Source organism: Indicator indicator, chromosome 9 (assembly GCF_027791375.1).
Source record: "Indicator indicator isolate 239-I01 chromosome 9, UM_Iind_1.1, whole genome shotgun sequence".
Lineage (NCBI taxonomy): Eukaryota > Metazoa > Chordata > Aves > Piciformes > Indicatoridae > Indicator > Indicator indicator.
In genome coordinates this window covers 13,890,609-13,914,186 of record NC_072018.1, presented here as the reverse complement: position 1 = coordinate 13,914,186, position 23,578 = coordinate 13,890,609, and the positions used below count along the sequence as shown (strand labels likewise).

Here is a 23,578-nt window from a genome sequence, read left to right as displayed (position 1 = left end):
CTCATTTGTGAACCAGGCAGAGATTTCTCTTTCTTAATTTCCTCTTGTGGAATAAGTTCCTACAGGAATCAAGGGACACCATAAGCCCATGTATTTTCTGTGAGAGACTTTCCAAACATTTTATCAAACAAACTTTTACAAGTGCTTGAATTCTTCAAAGATAAGGGCAATTTAAGACAAACCATAAGAGAAGTTGAACTGCTTAACTGTTACTAAGTTGTTGAAGAATGGTCTTTGTATGCCTAACAAGGACAAACACTGGGGACCAGACCTAACGTAGATTGCAATGCCTAAAGTGATTTTTAAAACCAAATCTAAAAGCAATTTATTCAGCCATTGCCATACCTGCAAAACAGTATCTGTGTTTAGTTAAAGTAAATGACTCCAACTCAGACATGGTTTGCAGCAAATTTGAGCGCATTTATTAGAGAAAGAGACCATAAATTATAATGCAATAGAAATCAGTGGGGTTTTCAGCATATTTAGTTTAAAATTGTAATTTTTTCCTCATATAAAAAATAAATCCATGTTGCAAGACAGAACTGACACCAGACAGAAATTGGGAGGTTTTTTTATACAGCAACTTGCTCAAATATAGAACATCATAAACTCATATACTCTTCATTTAAGAAATAGTTTTAAGGGAAAGTTAAGATTATTTAATGCTTTTCAATGTTGTGATAAGATAGTCTTGACCAAGAATCTTATTTTCATATAACCTGAAAGGATAAAATATATTTTTCAGAGTAGATATATTACTGCTTCAATTTTTTTCTTCCACAGAAACTTAGCTGTTACTTATGGCAACATAATTGGCTGGAAAGATGCCAGTTTGTCCTCCTATTCTTCCTTCCCACCAGTCAAACTGGGAATCCGTTTTTGTCGTGACTGTGATTTTGTCTCCGGCTTTGAAGGTCAGGTCACCTGGCTGTTGTCCTTCAAATGAATAAAGTGCTGTCACTTCTACTGGATTACTCCAAGAGTTACCTACATTGAAAGAATTTAAATGAAAAGGAAATTACTAAATTGCAAATACTGTAAGTTCTTAAATAGAATATGCTCAAATCACAGTAAAAAGCAGTGATAAAGACACCAAAATAATGTACCTGAGCATTTATCCCCTGTTGAAAAACACTCTCAATTTCCCCTACATTATTAGGTAAGTGAAATTTTGATTCTAGCCTCTCACTACAGTTTATCTAATAAAGTAGTACCCTATACAAAATAGAAGCCAGCTATTTTGCTATATGCCTCATATGGTTAGAGACAGTATGAACAAAAGTGGTGTGTTGAAGAAAATGTGAGTGCTTCCCGAACGATTACTGAACAGATCACACCACTTCCAGGTTTTAGTTTTGCTACATATTGTCTGTGTCAGTGTCTTCAAAGAAACTGCGAAACTCAAAGCAAGGATTTGATTTATATTTTAAATCAATACTCAGGATATAAGATGTTAAAATGTGAAATATCCACAGCACTTCCCCTCTCATTCCAGAAAGTTTCCAGTGTCTAAGATTTTGGTGTATTTTGCATGTTAAATGAAACACATGAAATGTGCTAGTGGAAAGAACTGATGATGGTTTGATATACTGGAAGTGACTTGGCTTGCAGAGTCGTATTTTATTCACTTCCTCCTAGTCTCTTCTATAACTCTTTCAGTCCTTATCTGGGATTGGATTCACGCCAGAAGTCTTCTGAACCAGTTTTAAAATAATCTAAAGTCTTGGATACCATTATCCAGCCTCCGTTCCTGTTGACACTTTTTAAATCCAGTATTTCAGTGTTTACCATTATTGAACTTTTCATCTCAATTAATATCTCCGGTTGGCAAAGGGAAAGCAGACACAACTAAAAGCATAAAAAGGTGTAAAAAAAGAAACGTGTGAGATTTTCAAGTGTAGGAGTGCATCTTATGTACCACAATCATGTCTCCAATCACCGTTTGCTCTGTCATATAACAAAATTGATTTAATTCACTTCCCTTCCCGCTTTTTGCCCCTCTGCCTGTGTAACTTTGCAAACACACAGCAACTTCAAAGCAGTACAGGTGATGGATGAGGGAACAGAGTGCACTGTCAGCAAGTTTGCTGATGACACAAAACTGGGAGTGGCTGACACACCACAGGGCTGTGCTACCATTCAACAAGCCCTGGACAGGCTGGAGAGTTGGACAGGAAGAAATCGAATGAAGTACAAGGACAAGGGTAGAGTCTTGCATCTGGGAAAGAACCATCCCATGGACCAATATAGGTTGGCAGCTGATCTGTAAGAGAGCTCTGGGGAAAAGGACTTGGGGGTACTTGTGGACAAGAGAATGACCACGAGCCAGCAATGTGCTCTTGTGGCCAAGAAGGCCAATGGCATCCTGAGGTGTATTAGAAGGGCTGTGGTTAGTAGCTCAAGTAGGTCCCACTCTATTCTGTCCTGATGAGGCCACATCTGAAAAATTGCATCCAGTTTTGGGCCTCTCAGTTCAAGAAGGACAGGAAACTGCTTGAAAGAATCCAGCACGGAGCCACAAGGATGATTAAGAGTGTGGAACATCTCCCTTATGAGGAGATCTGAGGGAGCTCAGTCCCTTTGGCTTGGAGAAGAGGAGACTGAGGGGTGACCTCATTAATGAGGGGTGACTGTCTGGAGGATTGAGACAGGCTTTTCTCAGTGATGTCCGATGATAGGACAAGGGGCAATGGGTACATGCTGGAGCATAGGAGGTTCTATGTAAACATAAGGAAAAAAACTTTTTCATTATGAGGGTGACAGAACACTGGAACAGGCTGCCCAGATCACTTGTGGAGTCACCTTCACTGGAGTTATTCAAAACCCACCTGGATACATTCCTGTGTGACCTATTCTAGGTGATCCTGCTCTGGCAGGGACGTTGGTCTAGAGGATCCTTCAAGGTCCCTTCCAACCCATAACATTCTCTGATTCTGTGATAATGAACACTTGCCCCATTTGCACCTGCTATCATTTAAAAGCATTTTCCAGCTTTACTCCTACCAGGTATTTCTTAACAATTCCTACTTAACCTTTCCTAGCAGCTCTTTCCCATAATATAGTTTCATTTAACTGCTCACAAAGATTCTAATTTCTGTGCTTTAATTCTGTTGGGGTTTTTTTTGGCTTAAACTAGATAAAATACAGATTTATTGCCTCCAGATTGCAGCACCCCATGCCTTGTATTTCCATGGATTATCCTAACAAATAAGTATCTTAAATGAATGCAGTGTTATGAAATCTAACACACATAAGGGCAAGTTATTTTGTGTTGTTGTTTCCTCAGTTCAGTTTTATATAGAAAGGTTTTAAGGAAAATTGTGGCAGTCAACATGCAGATTGCTGAATAAATCTACTGAAACCACATTTGCAGCTCACACAAGATGGTGCTACAGTGCTACTAGACACAGCATCTGACACTGAAATCATTGAGATTTATGAGTATGCACACTGGAATAAAAGGAAATCATATTGTGGAAAATCTTTAATTAATGGTATCCCAATACATTCAGCACACTTCTACAAACTTCTGTGGTCAACACAGAACTAGAGACATTGTGGCTGAAGATGAATTAGTGCATCAGCCAGCAGACATATTCAGTGCTCTAGCATACACAGGTATGGCATATGCTGGGTAACAAACTGCTCTGACCACTATATTCTTTCATTTTTATTTATCTTTACATACCATAATTATCTGAACTTTTTGCTAAGGACTACTGCTATGGCTTAAGGGCTTGATGAGGTATAAAATAGAGTAAATTTACAACCTCTTGGGTGTGCTGCAGTACCAGCCCCAGAGTGACGAGTGTGATAAAACTATCTTTAATTCAGCACATTTACAGCAGAATAAAGTATACTCTAGGAGGCTGTTAGAGAGCAGATACACTGGCTACATTTCTATGAAGGGGTGAAGAGTGCCAGAGCCTTTCCTTGCCTTTGAGGTCAACTTGTGCAGACTGGCCACATATACACTAGTAAATATTCACCATCAAAAGAGGAAAGCCACATTCAAACTACCTACTTATTTCTATACTGGTGTAACTCCTAATCCATACCCATGAATTATCTGGGAAAGTTCTAGGTGAGAGTAATACCAAGGAACTTACTAACAACACAACCAGATAGGTAACTGAGTTAGATTGCTTGGGTCTGTGCCTTTATACTCTTTAACTTACTAGTGGATGTAGCCACTAGTTTCACATTCTAATGTGAACCTCTGAAGTATTAGTAAACACATACTTTGATTCCAAGACTTTTTTTTTTTTAGAGAAGAACAGGCATGTTACATCAGCTTTTTGAAGCTGAAAGACTACAACATTGTTTCTACTGGGATGTACTGCACCATTTGAAAATGTGTCAGCCTAGGTAGGTGTATGAATAGTCTATCTTACTCAATTTCTGTGTGCCAACTTTAGGATGCATGGCTATAATTTTCGTTTCCCGAAAGTCAATCTGAATGATCAACACATTCAACACAGAATCACAGAATTGTTAGGGTTGGAAGGGACATCAAGGATCATCTAGTTCCAACCCCCCTGCCATGGGCAGGGACACCTCACGCTAGACCAGGTTGCTCAGAGCCACATCCAGCCTGACCTTAAAAACCTCCAAGGATGGGGCTTCCACCACCTCCCTGGGCAACCTGTTCCAGTGTCTCACCACCCTCATGGTGAAGAACATCCAATCTGAATCTACCCATTTCTATTTTTTTTTCTATTACCCCTAGTCCTATCATTACTGGACACCCTAAAACGTCCCTCACCAGCTTTCCTGTAGGCCCCCTTAAGTAATTTCTATTTTGTATTTTGTAAAGAAGTGGAGAGAAGTGACTGTAGCTGCCATAGGAAACCTTGAAAGTCAGATGAGTCTTCAGCATCAGAGATGGCAGAAGTTTTACAGTGCTGGCACAAAGGCTCCACCAAAAAGTGTCAGCTTACAAAAAAGCTGCAATAGAATTCCCAGTGGTTAAATGGAGACCTAGAAAACTAAGCACCCACATGAATAATTTGTGCAGGAGGAGAGCAAACCAACAGACAGACCAATAGAGAGAAAACAGCTAATGAATCTAGCTAGATGTAAACATGTTCTTAAAAAAGTCAAGTATCAAAAAGGATTACTATCACTAGTACAACGTTCAGAGGCATTGAAAGCCTCGGGTATTGCTCACAGGTTTAGGATGAGAGCTGTAACTAGCAGTGACCAGTCAGAAGTCTTAGCCTTTTACCCTCTGTGGGACACTCGGCTTTTGCCCAGAAACGATGAGTATGGAGTTCATAATTAGAGTTCAGAAAGCATCCAAAGCAGGCTGAAGAACTGGCTTAATTACTGGGTCCTGCAAATCTCCCATGCAACCTGGCTGTGTACACGCGTGCATATGGAACAGGAAGAGGCTGCCCAGAGAAGCTGTGGAGTTTCCTTTTCTGAGGCATTCAAAACCCACCTGGACATGTTCCTGTGTGACCTACTCTAGGTGATCCTGCTCTGGCAGGGTGGGTGGACTAGTGATTTTCAAGGTCTGTTCTAACCCCTAACATTCTGTTCTAACAAAAAAAGTTTTTATTACAACTAATTTTCCCAGAGTTTAGAAGGCAATGGAAATGAAGAAAATTGCAACAGAAAACAGTATTCTGTTTTTGAACTAGAAAATACGTGGCTTGTAATGTATGTGACAAGCAGTTTGGATATCTCCTCAAATTTAAAAATCTCTTGCATGTATGATGTAATTCCTTTATTAAAATAGACTACCTCCTTTACTTGCCAGAATGTAAACAAAGAAAAAATATTTCCACAGTGATGTTATAAAAAAACATTGCCTCAAAATATCCAATTTATGACTTCATGCAATAATAAAAAACACAAAGGAGAATCTTATCTCATGTGACTTCAGGAAAATTGGCATTTTGGTCATTTAGACCTCTTTAGGTATAGTTCACTGGATACTTTTACACTTACTGGGCAATGCCTTTTCTCAGGCTTTCTCATTCACTATGCCTTGTGATAAACCTAAAGCAGCAGTGTCTTTGGCAAGTGACAACTGGTCTGTTTCAAGACTTGAGATGGAAATGAAATAAGGAAAATTCAAAGAGAGGATGAAAGGAAGTGCCATACATTACAGACAGAAGAAGAGAGAAGTGATGTCATGGCTTTTATTCCTCATGACAAGATAATACATGAGCCAGTAGTGAGTGGGGAAAGGGGAGAAAAGCAGAAGCATATTGTTGTATGTTACACATTGGGACTTTCTGAAGAAAGTCCATGCAACTCTCATTCAAAAAGAAAAAATAGTAGCCCATCTGTATCCTAGAAATCACAAAAAGAATTTTAGTTCTTGACTCACACCAGTGGACAGACCAGTTCCTTTTTTCCACCTAATGTGCTTCAATTTCCATTTCTCAGCCTTTAAACTAAGAAGAAAGGATTTTATCTCAGCTTCCAGAGCCTATTTACAAGTTTCATTTTAGCTGTTTACAAACCAAGTGTTTGTTCAAACTTAAAAGTGAAATCTCAAATATCCTATCCACAGTAAACTACTAATTTCCTTAATGGCCTTTTTAATTTTGTTTTTAAAATGTAGACTCATCTCAAAAAAACCTCAGCATACACAAAACAACCACCTCAGATCTCACTGAACAGATGTTTGGAAAGGCCTAAACATGCACAGTAGATTTGACATTTTATATCTACAGGTACTAATCTGCTATAATCAGATATAAGCACAAATCTTTCTGTACAGATACTTGAAGTATGTCATATGCCACCACCGATCCAATTAATCTCCAATAATGTTCATTTGATCAAAGGTCAGGAGACATGATATTCAACAAATCACACTCAGAACAACTACTCTCTCGCCTTAGCTGTTGTTTTGCCACTAACTATGGCTTGTTTTGGGTAAGTAAATAAACCCACTTGTGTTTTCCTACTTTCTGAAAAGAAGGCTTCTGGAGATTCTCAACACTGAAAACATTTCCTTCTTCATAAATAAGAAAATGAGAATGGATTTTTTTGGGGTAACTGAGCTTTACTGACACCCCCTTTAAATGCTCATACAAATGCCTGTGTTCTATCAGTTACACAAGCCTGCTCTGAAGAGGAAGGGCAGGCACCACTTGCTTTGCTCAATTCTGCAATCACTTACAGGAAAAGAAGTGTCCTACATCCAAAAGACCTGATGTTTGTCCCTTGGATGATATCAAGAAAGGACTGTATCATCCCAGGAACTACACTCTTTAACACCTCTTGGTACTAAATGTACACCCCAGTCCCGGAAAGGAGTGCAAACCCAAATGTGACACCCTCTTCCTCTTGAACTAACTCAGCAAACCCCTCTTTTCTGAAGCTAGACTTATGTATTACTTCAACTAGGTACTTTGTCCAAGTTTCCAGTGTTACAAAGCCCTCCGCGGACTCCTGGAATTACTTAGTAACTGTGTTCTCCATTAACAGAGAGATGATGGCTGGTAAAGAACTATTCTGTATTTAATACTTGTTGTTTAAGACAGGAGAAAGCAAAGTTAGCCACAGATGTTCTGTACAAGGTACAGTATCCTCTATTTTGCTCCAGAGCCTCAACAGGTAAGAAATTCATCAGCTGCAGGTACTATACACATTTTAATAACAGACTCACAGAATGCAGAAAAAGGCTCAAGTATTTTTGACCTCTTCCACATGAGCTGGAAATGGACCACCCCAATATAGTTTCCATGTCACCAGCTTATGTCACTACTGAACAGTCTAGCAAACAAATCTGGTGGTTTCATTGGTGGCTGAAACAGATCTGACTATATTTAAAGTTAAAGTTACTATGCAAATTAATCTCATTCAGTATGAAACATATTTCACTGGTTTTGAGTTTATGGCCTACTAGGGAACATGCTGGATCATCATCTTCATCTGCTGATGGAATGCTTTCTATCTTTGTTTCAGCATACTCAGCTTTTGCATTAAAGAAGTGCCTTTTTTGTCAAGCATCTGTGGATGTATTTGATATTTAGGATATAAAAAAAACCCAGCCTCCTGCTTGCAAGAGTCAATTTTGTAACAGTACTTTTGCTGATTACTTTTTGGATTTTTCTGCCTTTTAAAAAAATTTAAATTTTCTTTCAAACTGAGATAGTCAGATAAACTACATAAATGTCAAGGGTTTTATTATATTCAAGGCTACATTAATGCAAATAATGCCTGTGCTGAAATGATAATGGAAAAGTTGAGATGCAATGCTAAGCATAAATTTTGTATTCTGAAAAGTACAGAAATGAGAACTGAGCAATGTTTTATACAGGTCAAACTGACCATTGGGGAACAATTTATTATGTTGACAAGCTTCTCCATGGTTCCTCTACATGTAGTGAGTCAACATCTCAACCTGAATACCCTTTCTACATTTTGCTTCTCAAATCCCAGTATTGTCAAAGTCCTGCTAATATGTTATTGGCAGGCGAGCTCATTGACTTGATACAACTCTTAGCTTTTACCCCAGTCTGGGAAGCAAACTAAAGCCTCAGAAAAACTAAAGAAAAGGCAGGAAACCCAAGCCAGTTATTTAGGGCAATGCTTTGTGAAAATATTGATGGAATTTTTTTTTTCAGCCTCACATGGAGAAAGGCTCTGCACTGGGTAAAACAAATGGTTAAAAATAATAGAAGTATTTTGTATGAGATAGACAAAACAATATTATTATACATATTATTGAAGTGCTGTTGACAATCCTCATCACCAGTGTTTGCAAGTGGATGAAAAACAGGATGACCAGGAACAGAAAGCCTCTTTTCAAGGGGAAATGAAAATGAGCTTCACAGAATAAAACTCAGATGAAAGAAGTTACTACTACCAGACAAAAGAATAAGACAAAAAAAAGCATTTTAGCTAAAGAAAGGAAAGCATGAGACAAAACTGATTTAGATGAAAACCCAAAAGAAGTTGCAAATAATTAAAAAAGATTCAGAAACAGCTTTCTGTTAAAAATGCTATTTCCTAACTATCTTAATACGAAGTTTAGCACTTCCATTATAACTTATTTATATTATGTTAACACTTGCAATACATACAAGACCCTTGTTAACTTCAATTGGGTTAAGGCACTCAGAGGCTGTTGGGATTTATGCTAAGATTTATTCTTGCCACAATTACTTATTCTCATTGCTGTTATGTTACTCTACAATTAGTGAAATCATTAACTTTGCCAGTACCATGGGTTCCATCTGTTTAGAACTTCAAAAGGTATTCAAGAGATGTTCCCTTCCTCTTGTCTAATGGTCACCCAAGCAACTGTACTTCTACTTATAGTATCCCATGGCCCAATCCTGTACCATTTGATCACAGTGTAACTGGTAGGAGAAAGGTAGAAGGAGAAAGGTGGTAGGAGAAAGGACAAAGAAAGCACAGAACAGCTGTTAGAAACAGCACAAACCCATGAATGAGAGCCCAAACTAATCAGTGCAAACTCTGCAACTTGCAGCATCCACCCCTCCATGAGGGTGAAGTGTCTTGGATTGCCACTGCCACCCAATCTGTGTTCACATTGTGCTTCCCAGGCTCGCACAGCCAAGTATTCAGCAATGGTTACTACACCAGCCTGGATATAAAGGATGTGGTTATGATAAAGTGCATGAAATGAAACATCAAATAGTTCTGCAACTGTCAGCTAAAATTAAAGTATGGAATTGGCAGTATTCTTCATACTTTTATGAATGTGATGCATGCTTTTAGTTCAAGTGAAATATTGGATGTGTAGATGCTCCTTCAAAGAAAAAGCTTACAGTAACCACACTTCTGGGGAAAAAACAACCAAACAAGTGAACAAACACCTTTAGTTTAATGTGAACTTGCAGATGGGATTTGGCCACTAACTCCAAACTGTCCAATAAACTTGAAGGCAGATTTTTCACCCCAATGATAACTCCAAATTTTCTCTGCTGCTCCAAATCTAACTGTACCACTACTCTCAAATTCTTCCTCACACTTCTGCAGTACCTGACGAATGGCAGAACTGGTGGAAGGAGTAGGGAAGACATAGTCTGAACCTTATGGCAAGGACCAATACTGGAAACGGTGTGCCAAAGCAAGTTTTACCCTTCTATTTTTCATTGTAGAAGAGTTTCCATTTCCTTGTTTTTTATATTCTTTAGACATCTTCCTTGTTAAATATAGCAAAAGATAAATATGCATCTCTAACGGGAAAGGGAGGAGTGCAAGGCTCTCAGAGTATGAACAAATTAATACTACCTTACTTTCTTTCCACATAAGCAGAGCTCATTTCCAGATAAACATCTTAAAGAAACAAAAACTAGGAAAAAAGTATGTGAAGGCTGCCTAATATGGCAATGCAATTGTTAATGAGAAGGCATTTAATTTTACTGCTCATGAAAAAATATTTAAAGTGGACGTTTCATCAGGGTAAAAGTTAATGAATTCCCAAAGAAAGGAAATTATTATCAGAGTTTTACCTTCCCACTTAGATACTGCAAAACAATCTCCATTTCTTAGATCAGTGTTAGCTTTCATTTCAACTCAATCAAGCACAGGGCATATTGCTGCAGTCTGGATAGAATTCCTGCATATCTATCACTTCCTTGAAGTACTTAAAACTCCTGTTTCACTTCTATTAGTATTAATGAAGCAGAGGCTCCCATACTCCCAAAGGCTTTTCTAGACAGGTAGATAGGAAAGCAATTTAAACGTGCCTTTGTCCTCCTCCTACTGTCTAATGCACCACACCAGCTTTGAAACAGCTTTTAATGCATGTATTTCACAAATATGCTAAAAATTAAGCAGTATGCTCTACAAAGGCCTCAGACAAAAGATTTTAACCTGTACCTTTTAACATTTGTTCATTTATATGAAGAATTTCACATTTTAACTGCTGTGAATCAGAATCATTACCTTAATGGTGCTTTACCCTTAAAAAATAAGCATGATATGTTGGTATGACTTCACTCTAATTTCCTAATTTTTACTACAAACCATTCAAAAATGGTAAGGAAAAAATACTGTTCCCCACATTAGTAAATCTGGTTCATATTTAGCATCACAGCTCTCTGATAATGCAGTGACCCCAATTTCATCCTAGCATGTCTGACCTCAATCTCTCTGTGCCTTGTATTTTGAGTTAGCTGATTATACGCAGTAAGATATTCCAGTATGACCAGTGAAGTCCTTTCATGCTTACATATTTTCCTCTCAGCTTGCCACAACATAAGCAGCTTGATTATGTGACTTACTACACTCACAATGGTAATAGTACAATCCTAGTAAAAGTGAATCAGGGATAAAAATAGCCTGAAAAATAATTTCCTGGGATTTCCTGGGTTTGGTTAGTATTAAGAAAGAGCTCACAATAGCAAGAAAATTAATACTGGAGGAGACCACCAGATGGATGTTTTATTTTTCTGGTAACTAAATATAAACATGCCACAAGCCACAAAAATAGACCAAGCTTAGTTAAAACTCTTAAAAGCAAACAAACAAAAAAGCCCTTTAGTGTCTTTCCAGGGGGTTAACTTCATGTTTACTAAATTAGCAGACAATGTCATGAAGTTTTATGACAGACATATCACACTTAGTAAAAATTTTCTAAAACAAACATCTGTCACACTGAGCTGTCTTATTGATTTTACAGTTTATAATCTGTCAGAGTTACTCCTCAAATTATAATATGGAAGGAAAAGATTACTTCACAGCTTGATGAGGCTTCTTGTCTATAATGTGAAACAGTTCCATATGATCCTACAGCAAACCTCTGTCTCTCCTGGAAGCAATTCATGAACTGAAAAATGAAAAGTGTTTTTTTTTTTTTTAATTTATTTTTAGTTCCAATACACTGCACACATTCATAGCACATAAAATGAGATATGTGCATATTCCTTTATCGCAATTTGTTGTTTTAATTATTTTATCCAGTTTTCAGTTAATTATTGAAATAGTTATTTTTTTATTCACCATAAAAAATGGCTACTCCACTTCCCCATGAAAACACAGAGCGGGAGAACAATTTAATTAACCAATTAACTTCCTTATCTGCAAGCAATGACTAACAGAACAGAAACATCACAGGAAAATATGGGAAATTCAACTGAAAGAACAGCTTCCTTTATCAGCGACCCATCAGGTAGAGCAGATTATGCATCTCCAAGTTCTCATATCCTCATTAATGAACAGACTTTTCAAACTGTACAGTCCATGAAAATGACCCAGGGGCAACATTTCTGAAACATCAGCAAGGCTCAGTGACAGAAATAAATCATGTTTCCATGGATGATTCCACTGCCAGTTCAAAAGCAAAATGTATTTTCCCCCGCACTGTGAACCATGAAGTCTTCTTCTATTCATCAAACCAACAGGTTTTAGATTCCTTTTACCTTCCATGCCTATGCAGATAGAGTAGGATCAGTATTATCCTACATGGTAGTAGCTCTAAAAATAATGTTAAGTCTGAACTGAACTACAGAAGAGGCATACAAGTAAAATAAGAAACAGGAGGTGAATTCACTAAAAATCATGCCGTTGCCCTGCAAGAGCTGCAAAAATACCTATTTTTTGTAAAAGGTTTTTACCTTGGAAGCAGTGTATGATGTCTTAGTCCATATAATTCTGTTGGCTTAGCTAACATTTGTGTTTTTAACTGGTCACAAAATCCCCTCCTAATGTACAAACAAAAATTCATATACAGACTCTCAAGTTTCTCCGAAAAAGTACATTCAGGACATGTGAAAATCTGTCTTGGAATTTCATAGATCAAATAAATCATGTGGCATTCATAGATTACTGAAACATTGAGATCATCTCTGAAATTATAGAGAACTGGGACAGACCCGATTCTTGAACAACTCAAACCAAGAAAAGCTGCATCTCTGTGAGGGATTTAGTTAACACAAACTAAGTTTACCACAAATTCACAGTACCACCTAATCAAAAAGGGTTAATACTGTCTCAGTTGTTTTAATATAGTGTAACAATATGCAAGAAGGTCAAAATCAATTTAAAAAAAAAAAAAGTAAAGACTGGTGTTTAGTGTTTAGATTATAGCTTTTAGGAGCCCAAATCTCACTTGATCTCAGTGAGCTCACATCTCAAAATTGGCTATTTGTAGTACTATTTAAAATTGAAAGGAAAGAGAACATGATTCGTGACCAGAGGTCATCAATCTGTTTAAGAATCAAAAGATCAAGGAAGATCAAAATGTGTTTGATTAGAGCACAAGTGTCTCAAAAGGAACAAGAGGGGGGAACTTTTAAAAAAACCCTCTGGGTAGGAAAGGGCTGTTTAATACAGTGAAGAAAGCCATGACTAACATCCTTGTCTAAAAGCTGCAGACAAATTAATATGGGAAGGCATGCATTTTTAATAAGGTTGAGAAATCACTCAAACCCTCACTGAAGGAAGAAAAGTTGTTTTTTAGCTCCTCACCTGCCTCTGTATCTTCATCAGCAGGCCTGATATAGTAGCTCTTTCAGACTACAAATAAATGTCTAATGGTGCAGTAACAATCTGTTACTATTGTCATCTTATTTTCAAAGTTAAAAGTTTCTGCTGAAAAAAAAACTAGTTACTATTAATTTTTAATTTTGTTTTTAAAGCTTTAGTGTAATCAAGTTTGGGTGTGATGCTTTTATGCACAACAGTCTTAACAGTTGAATGTCCCAAGATAAAATTAAGTTTTAAAATATTTAGTTGAAGTACTTGTGGAAGGTAAGAAAGCCTTTCTGAGAGAAACCTAATAAAAAAACCCTTAAATGCTTAGGCTTTACAGGCACAAGTTCTTATGAGGTAGTTAAGCAAATCATGTGATTCTTAAAAGCTACAAACAGCATCATTACTGTCTCCAAATTATGACAAAATACTGGCATTGTTATAAAAAAACCCCTCTAGTTTTGTGTTTACAATGAGCACTTGGCTTACAGTATTGTAGCCATAGACCTCTTGTTCATAAACATTTCTGAAAGGGAACATACTGCTGAGCAGAGGCAGAAGGAAGCACTACACAAAAATTCATTTTTGAGGCCAGAGAACACAAGTCAATGGTGATTTTTAGTAATTGTGAATGCACAGTGACAAAACAGTGTTTGGAAAGATAGAGTTTTTTGCATTTTGACCCCCATTCCTGCCTCAAGTCTGTTTCCTGATGGTTTCAGAATCTTGGCAATTTTAAGTGATTCTTTTCCAAACATGTGAACCAGTCCTTCGCTGGTTAGCTGAGCTGACAAAAGTGAAAAAATACCTGATCTCTGATTATTAATGAATCACCTGTTAACAATTCATTTCTCAACAATATTAATTTTAATCAGCTTCTGCTTTTACCACCAGATTACTACACCTGCTGCTAGCAGTTCAGTTGGGAAATCACATCACTAAAACGTTTTCAGAATTGTACAGTATTCAGCAAACTGTAACAAGAGGATGTGTCAGTGTGAGCTGAAATTCCCCCCCCCACCGACAATAACCAGGCTAGCTCAGTCTGGAAGCAAATGAAAGCTGTATTTACAAAGCAGAATCTACAATCTATGATGAAATGCAATGAATATGTACAAATATACAAAAATTCACAACATTTACAAATATATACAATCAACAGAAAAGCACAACCAAGATCCCTTTGCTTCCCACCAAAGGGGACCCTTCCCAAAGGGGCCTCTCTTCCAGGAGCTTCCCCCCCAGGCCCCTCTGGACAGAAAGCAGAGTTAGTTAAAGCAGAAAGTTGTTAACTTAGCTGCCAAGGTCAGTGTGTTACCTTCTGCCAGAAGAGAAGAAGAAACAGCAGCCAGACAGCCCAGCAACTGCCCCGACTGCAGAATGCAGAATGTGCAGAGTGCCCACTTTGTTTTGGGTAATAGTTCTTAAACATTTCTATTATCCAATGGAAGTGTTTAGAACAATCAGTATTTTGCTTTCTTATACCCAATAGTGACTTATTTACACTCTTTCACTTTCTCTGTTTTGAACTTTGCAAGAAAAAATTAAAGACAGTTTCAAACCATCACAGAGGACAAACAGGTAAGTCAAGTAACCAATTATCTACATTTTTGGTTATTTGCTGCTCCATGGCAGAATCGCAAGAGGAAATAAATAGAAATCATAACACTAATGAAAAACTAGTATCTAGGATCAAATATTCTAGTGTGACAAACTATCAACCTAATGTATCTAAAGAAAAATCTTTTAATAACAGAAACTTTTCCTGAGTTTATAGTGCCCAAGTAAGTTCACTAAAGAACTATGGGTCATTTATATTACAGATGTGGTAGAGAACTTTACACAAACTTTCTATAAAGCAAAGCTGAATTGTGGTAATAAAGCTCTGAAGGACTAGTCAGTCCTTTTATTAGACTGCACAACATAAAGGGGACAAGTAGACAAATGAAACTGCAACTCCTAATTCTGGTAAGGCATGAACTCTCATACTCATAAGCAAATCTGATTTCTTTATCTTAACAGTCTCCAGAAAAATCTCTACTACTGTAGAAACTTCTCATTTCACTGAATTGCAATAACTGTATCAGCTATTATTTCTTTTTCAGAACCGTAAAAGGTCTCTGGAAATGATTTTTTTTAAAATAAAGACTGTGGGTTTTCAAGTTTCTAGAAATCCTTTAAAGTATTACTGAGCCTCATTTTACAACTAAATGCATTACCTTAAGTATGATTCAGTTACATGAAAACAATCTACTTGCTTCTGAGTTGAAGTATCACATTATCAGTTCAGAAAAACATGTTTTTCATTTAACATTCTTCTTGCATTTCAAATAGATGATATTACATTACCTATCTAGATAATTCGGGTCCACATAAAATAATTAAAATGTTTCATCTACAAGTCTAGCTCTTCTTCCATCTAATGAGAATGAATGTTTCAATCTTTCTACTACTTCTCTAACTGCTGCAAAACCAAAGCCTCATAACACAATGCCAGTCTCCATTCTCCCTACTAGTAGCAACCCAGACAAGCTTGTTGTTCAACATCAAAACCCCTGTACCAGCCATTATACTTACAATGTAGCTTCCTAAAGGTTAGTTTAATGGACTCTTCTATTAGTTATCAAATATTCTTTTAAGCTAGAAAGACATAAAAAATGTTGATTTTTTTTTCAGATGACTGTAGAACATCCATTGTACCAACTACTCCTGCAATAAAGATTGGCTAGTACAAGCTGTAGCTGCCAGGCAGCTCTGTTGAAATCATCTGAACTATAAACAGGCAGGAAGAGATTCCTGACAGGATGTATGGCCTTAAGGTTCCTTCTATTCCATCACCCAGCATTAATGCACCCTGTGTTACTGATGTGAAAGGGACTGAAACACTCTTCCAGTCTCCCATCAACATCAATGTAGGCTACAGTATTGACACACTTCTGGTAACTGACTTCAACCTTAAATTTTTCCCTCTGATAAGAACAATTCTTTAGACTTCAGAAACATATAGTTAGTACTTCTGTGTATTCAGAAATCATTTGCACTGTTACCTATGGAAATAAAATTTGCAATAGAAAGCAAGATATACCACACCAAGCTTAAAAGGTACACAAAAGACAACATTTCTTGCAAGAAGTGTCATTTACACAATAACCTACTGCCTCTTGCACTCCAAAGATAAGTTTGTGTGTTTCTAGAAATCATTAGGAATCCTCAGTTGTAGACTGGTTCGAATCTGTATTTTTATTTCAAAGAATTGTGAAAGTCATCAATAGATTGCTCCAGAAGATTTTTACCTTGTCACTTGCACCATAAAGAAAGAACACTGCCTTTAATAAAGCAAATGGGTGTGCAAGTTTTTCCTACGGCTTTAGAAACCCCTTTCAAGTTGGTCAGGGCTTTTTTAAGACTGGGAAAGTCTAGTTTCAAGGGCCAGAAGACCAATTTTTTTTTTCTTTGTGGATGACATCTACTGAGTACGTATCATTAGAGTCATCATTCTTTTTGTGATTGTAAAAGTCCAACAGCACAATAGCAAATTTTAAGTCTGATCTGCACATCAACAGCATGGCTAAAGGTTCTGGTCCCCTCAACAGGCATGAACATCAGCAGTATGTATGGAGAGAAGCTATGAAGAAGAATGTAAAGACAATGACACACATGATTATCTTAATTAAAATATCTCATTTCCTCATTATCAAAAATACAGTTGTGATTTTGCCTTTCAGACAAGAGTTTAAGTGCTGAGTTACACCATGGTGCTTACTCTGCTTGAAGACTTTTCACTGTGATCTATTAAGCTTGATTTTAGCTCCATTTGCATAAGTAAAAATGAGACCTTTTGTTTCATTTTATTTGCAAGTGGTGTATGCAATATGTGAAAGTGTGTACATATATTCACACACATATATATGTAATACGGAATGTCCTTGTCTTGATCCTAGCAGAGACCATCAAAACATTTATTTTTCAAATCAACAATGTGTTTCATGAGAGAAATAATTTATTTCACTAATTTGAAACAGCTGTTAGCCTTTTACCTCTTTTAAGACGAGACTCCCGGTGAGAGACCACACTACAGGAGCCAAGCAAACATAATCATTTTTATAATATATCTATCTTACAATATACACTATACACAGTATATATTTTAAAGTATATATATATATATTTTGTAGTGCATCACAACTTTCCAGATGATGGGCCTCACAGTTCAAGAGTTACATTGCAAATAGTACAGAGTAAGATTCTCCCATTAGAATTGAAATTGCTTTAAACTTAAGAGAATCAGAATAGAACAACAAACAAGTAGTATCTTGGTAGTATAACGCAGACTTATCTCAACTCAGTACAAAACCCTGAAAGAATATAACTGCAATGCAAATCTGTGTTTACACCAGCATAATCAGATGACCTGTGGAAGTACTTTTTAATTAAAACAGGAGTTACAGTACCTTGCATAAGGACTTGGACACAAGCTTGATATACCAGCTTTCTTGATCACTTCACTTAGGTGGTAATGTAAAACACCTTAACTACTTTCAATGCATTTCTAAGCTCACTGAATAAATCAAAAGAACTTTTGCTGTTCAGAAAAAGAACACTGCTGTTGGAAGGTAAAGTCAGGGAATAAGACTCACATTTACAAAATATTTTCAGGAAGCATATAAGACCTGAATCTCATTTTAACACAAGACAGTAAAGAAAACTGTGTATGTCCAGATATGGTTAGATACCTTCCAAAATACTTTTAGGACTTCTAAGATTACTGCATTAATAAAATATGGAAGCTTAGTACTTACCCACAGAAGCATAATCATTTGGCAGTTCAGGATAAAGTTTGTTTGTATTCTTTTTGGCTGAAAGGGAAAATGAAGTATTAAGTTGTATGATATACTAATATATATATATATATATAGTTATATTTCATATACTGGATTTTGAATACATGTTCAATGTTACAAAATGATTGTGGTTATCTAAGGAGTAGTACAGAAGCAACAAGGACTTTGCCTTATATCCTTGTCCAAAGAAATAAACCAAGTTAACAACACAAGTTGGACATTAAAGCCTTACTTTCAATGACAGCACTTTGGTAGACAAACTCTTATAAAGCCAAAACTGCCACCTCTGCTCTACTGTAAGACCTCCATGTATTAAAAAATAATAGCAACCTAAAAGAGAGACAAAGTTTTCTAGAAACCAGAAGTTTCTAGAAGTAGGACCAGCACTTTCTAGTGGGGCTGTTATTTCTACTAAGAAGTTTCATTTTACCAAGTGAATGCTTCCTGTGAACTATTACATGCTTCTGTAACTATACAAACGCTATTTCTATAGCAAATCTGTCAGAGACAAAACATTTGTTAATATAAAATAAACAAAACCTTTACCCTTTGTCGCTCATGGCAACATCCCAACATGTTTTCAGTGTTTGTCCAAGGAAGAGAGTTAACCAAATATTTTTACAGAGACAGCTACTACTATAAAAATTGCATAGCATTCATTAGCTCTAATGCTGTAATTTTACACAGAGAAAAAAAAAATTGTAATCATTATCAAAACGTTTTTAACCTGGTGGTGTTGGTCTCACAGAGGGTTTAGGCGGCTCTGGTCTTGATGATGGTCTAGCTGGTGGGTCATTTACCTGGAAGTAGATTGTAATTTTGAGCCTAGAAATATGTCAAGTTACACTGGAAAAAACAATAAATCATCCTTTCTCCATTGCAATTCTATGTACCCAAGAAGCACACCAAAGAACTAGTGACATACACGTGACTATAAAGCAATTCACAACGGGTTTAAGAAAGATGAATGTAAATGATTATCTATCAGTAACACCAATTTCTACAAGAAAATACCTTCTACAATCTTTAGAATTATATTGTAAATGTGATTGCTTAAATGAAAGACAGAAAAAGGAGAAAAATGAAGAGTATACTGATCAAACCTGGTATGCTCACGATTTGCAGATTGCCTTGATTAGCAATAGTTGAACAAAATTTTGAATCATCACCTCAGATTTGATCATGAACCATTATAGCAACAAGGATATAATTTGCTATTCTAGGGGATGCAAAGCAAAATCAACACCATTCTTGTCCAAAAGAGGCTACCAGGGCAATACTTGAATGAATGTATTACTCACATCCAGTATCTGCCATGTGCTACACCTTTAAGCACCCAATAGCGAAGAATGTCACATGAACATCAATATTACCACCAACTAGGAACAGAAAAAGCTAATGTGAAAAAGAGGTGCACAAACCCTTCTTTGTTCCCTTACAGCTTTTCCTGGATTATTCTTTTGCTCTTCATTTTCATATACTTCAGTGAAGGATGCTAGAGTTTCATACAGATCTTCTGCTTGAGCAGGAAAAGGCACATCACCAAGCAAGATGGCACTAGCGCGAATATCCTGCCCATAAAACCTGACATAAAAGACAAGATGCCAGGTATTTGATCATCATTACATTTCATTGCCTAGACAAATTCATCTTGTGCAAATGTTCTACCCCCACCCCTTGCCCTGCAACTCACCTACTGATTGTCTACTGAGAAATGACAGAATTAGTTCAACACTGTAAATTTGGAATGACAAGTAACTGCAACAAACTTGGATATCTAAACCTATCAACTTCACCAGAAATATTTTGTTCCTGTTCATGTGCAATGCATCAGCTAGATCATCTGAAAGCCAAGCACACAGCAAACTGAAGAAATCCATGCCACTTTTGCTAAATGTTATAAGAAATTCCTTAATGATGCAGTAAAATTCCTGAGTGGGAACACTGGAACCTCACTTTTTTGAATAGAGACAGCTGGTGACGAAGACTCTGTGAAGCTGGCTGTACACCCACAGCCCATGGAGGTTAATGGTGGAGCAGCTGAATGCCTGAAGGAGGCTATGACCCTATGAGAAGCCCACACTGGAGCAACCTCCTGGCAGGACCTGTGAACCACACAGCAGCAGGTTTTCTGCCAGAGTCCCACAGGGAACCTACACTCCATCAGTCCATTCCTGAAGGATTGCACCTCATGGAAAGGACCCACACTGGGGTAGTTTGTGAAGAACTGCCGCCTGTGGGAAGGCCCCATGTTGGAGAAATTCATGAAGGACTGTCTCCCATGGGAGGGATTGCATGCTGGAGCAGGGCAAGACTGTGAGGTGGAAGCAGCAGTGTAAAGGGCCACCAGGATGATCAGAGGGCTGGAGCACCTCTGCTATGAGGACAGACTGAAAGAGTTGGGGCTGTTCAGTCTGGAGAAGAGAAGGCTCAGAGGTGACCTTATTGTGGCCCTTCAATATCTGAAGGGGGCCTACAAGAAAGCTGGCGAGGAACTTTTTAGGATATCAGGTAGTGACAGGACTAGGGGGGATGGAATTTAGCTGGAAGTGGGGAGATTCAGGCTGGAAGTGAGGAAGAAGTTCTTCACCATGAGGTGGTGAGAGCCTGAAATGGGTTGTCCAGGGAGGTGGTTGGGGCCCCATCCCTGGAGGTGTTTAAGGCCAGGCTGGATGAGGTTCTGGCCAGCCTGATCCAGTGTGAGGTGTCCCTGCCCTTGGCAGGGGGTTGGAACTGGATGATCCTTGTGGTCCCTTCCAACCCTGACTGATTCTATCATTTAATATCATTCGCCACTGGTAGCGAGCCTTTTATTGCTGGAGTATCACATCAGATAACTATTTACTGTTTTAAAAAGTCTTTTTGCATTTCTCTGACGATTTTCAAGAGATCCTAATGATACACCATTCTAATTCCCTGACCACCACCGATACCACACCTTCAGGTGCCAAAGTAGAAGTCTGAAACCTACAAACAGGTCAATGGTCTGATTTCTGTGAATTAGTAAGCTGGGGTAGAGGATCCATTTGTGTCTCAACAGGTTCTGGACTATGCTGGGTCTCAGCAAGATGTGTTTAACCAGTGCTTTTATCATCCTCTGAATGCAGACTGCAGATTCAGAAATGGCTACACAGCAGCAGAGATAAAGTGCTATGAACTGACCACAGCCCCCTTCTCTCCATTCTCCTATGTCACTCAAGTGGAGGAAATACAGAAGCTGGGACAGAAGTTGAGCCCAGGAAGATGCAGGAATGGAGTGAAAATGTTTTATTTCAGATTTGTTCCTATTTCTCATTATCTTACTCTCTTATTAATTTGCAATAAATTAAATTTCCCCAACTAGAGAGTTTTTTTGCCTGAGACTGTAACTGGCAAGTGCTCTCCCAGCCTTTATTTCAATCCATGGGCTTGTTGTCACCTTTTTTTCTCTCCTCTCATCCTGTTAAGGAGGTGGAGTGACAGAGGAGCTTGGTTGACAGCTCATGGCTAGCCAAGGTTAACCTGCCACAGGTATTTAATCTCTAAACGTTCAGCAGCATCTCGAGACCCATTGAAAGACATCTAAATTGAAGAAGTCCTTGCCCCTCAAGGAACTCTATACTCAGCACAGCATGCTCTCAGAAAGCACTCTTTTTTCCTAAATTAAATGTGTTCTTGTTCATTTTGTCTCTCTGCTTTCACTGTTTCTTCCACATTCACAGTGAACTTACTTGCGATTTGTTTCTTTCCTTTCAATTAAACAGGTACCTTCCAGAGATACACCTGCAAACAGTCCTCGAGATTTGCAGTATGTATAGACAGCAGCAGAGCTTCTCAGGGCAACATCTCCTTCCAGGTTTCTAGAAGGAAAAGTTTTGGTTGACAATCTTCAATATAGCTTTGCAATATGAACAGCAATTGTCTTTTTATTTTAATCCCACCAAAAGGCAACAAGAATTTTACTTCCCTCTGTTCTGGCAACCCCTGCTGAATAAATTCAAGTGGGATAGACTTGAAATCCAACCTCTTGCTCAAAAGGGATACATCAAATTCAGATCTGGTTGCTGTGGGCTTTCTCTAGCCAGATTTTAAAGACTTCCAAGGATACAGATCCCACAGAAAACTCTAAGCAACCTATGTCAGTGCTCAGTTCACTCATGTTGATTTTTTTTTTGTCATACCCAGACAGAACCTTCTTTGTTCCAATTTACAACTACCATCTCTCCAGTGTCATGCCATGCCACCTCACTGAAGAATTGGGGTCTGCCTTTTTTGTAATGCCCTGTTGGGAATGCAGCTTCTTAGACCTCAAGGCCTTCTCTCCTACATATAAAATAAGCCAAGCTTCCCTAGGCTCACGATTCATGTGGCTCCATGTCCCTGGCCATCTTGGTAGCTGGTCACTGCACACATTCAAGTTTATAAACATCCTTCTTGCACTGCAGGGCTGAAACTGGACACAGTATTTCAGGCACAGTCTATGAAGTGCCAAGTAAAAGGGAACAGTAACTTCCCTTATGTTGTGGTGTGGTGGGCTGAAATTCCCCTCCCACATTAACAACACCAGACTAGCTCAGTTCAGAACCAAATGTAGCTGTATTTACAAGCAAAAACTCCAGTCTACAATGGAATGCAATGAATACGTACAAATACACAGTATTTACAAATATGTACAATTAACAGAAACAGCACAAAACCCTCCTGGCCAAAGCCAGGAAAGCTGCCCCCCTGCCTCCCCCTTCCCTGCCTTCCCCAGACCCCCCCTGGCAGAAGGAAGAAAGACAAGAAGCAAAGAGGTTGTTAGAACTTAGCTTTCAAGGTGAGTATGCCAGTATGTTATCTCTGAAAGCAAAGCCAGAAGAGGAACACTAGACTGTCCAGCAGAAAACACCAGACAGACTGATTTTGTTTTGAGTACTGACTCTTAAACTTTTCTATCTCCCCAATGGAAGTGTTTAGAATAATCATTATTTTGCTTTCTTACAACCAATTGTGATTTATTTACATTCTTTTACTTTTCTGCTCGAACTCTGTGAAAATTAAAGGCATAGCCTCAAAACCACCACACCTTATGTCATGGGTTAGACTGAATCTGCTACTGATATTCAATCCCATGCTGCTGTGCCAGCTTCAAAATGAAAGTGCTAGCTACAGCACAGTATTATGGGGCTTGAAGTTCAGATAATAACATGAGAGGCTTCCTGTTCCGGTTGCTGCTTTTGGGTTCTGGGGTTTTTGGGTGTTGGCTCTCTTCTGCTGGGATGGCAGCCAGAGAGGGAAGAATGTAGCAGTTTAACTCACTTGCTTCTGTTTGCTGCGGCTTTCTGCTATACTTTTTTCTGCAAATA

The 23,578-nt window shown here is 38.0% G+C and overlaps 1 protein-coding gene across 1 annotated transcript in view; it reads right to left on the bottom strand.

Annotated features, from left to right (window-relative positions):
* Positions 1–512: 512 nt before the first annotated feature.
* Positions 513–23,578, bottom strand: part of SH3YL1 (SH3 and SYLF domain containing 1) — a 38,218-nt gene continuing 15,152 nt past the window's right edge. Inside the window, exons 7-11 of the mRNA XM_054383769.1 lie at positions 21,962–22,090; positions 19,691–19,835; positions 18,979–19,051; positions 18,210–18,266; positions 513–987 (exon numbers count right to left, since the gene is read on the bottom strand). Of these exons, the coding sequence (XP_054239744.1) occupies positions 788–987; positions 18,210–18,266; positions 18,979–19,051; positions 19,691–19,835; positions 21,962–22,090 (604 nt within the window). The 3' untranslated portion in view covers positions 513–787. The remainder of the gene's footprint in view (positions 988–18,209; positions 18,267–18,978; positions 19,052–19,690; positions 19,836–21,961; positions 22,091–23,578) is intronic.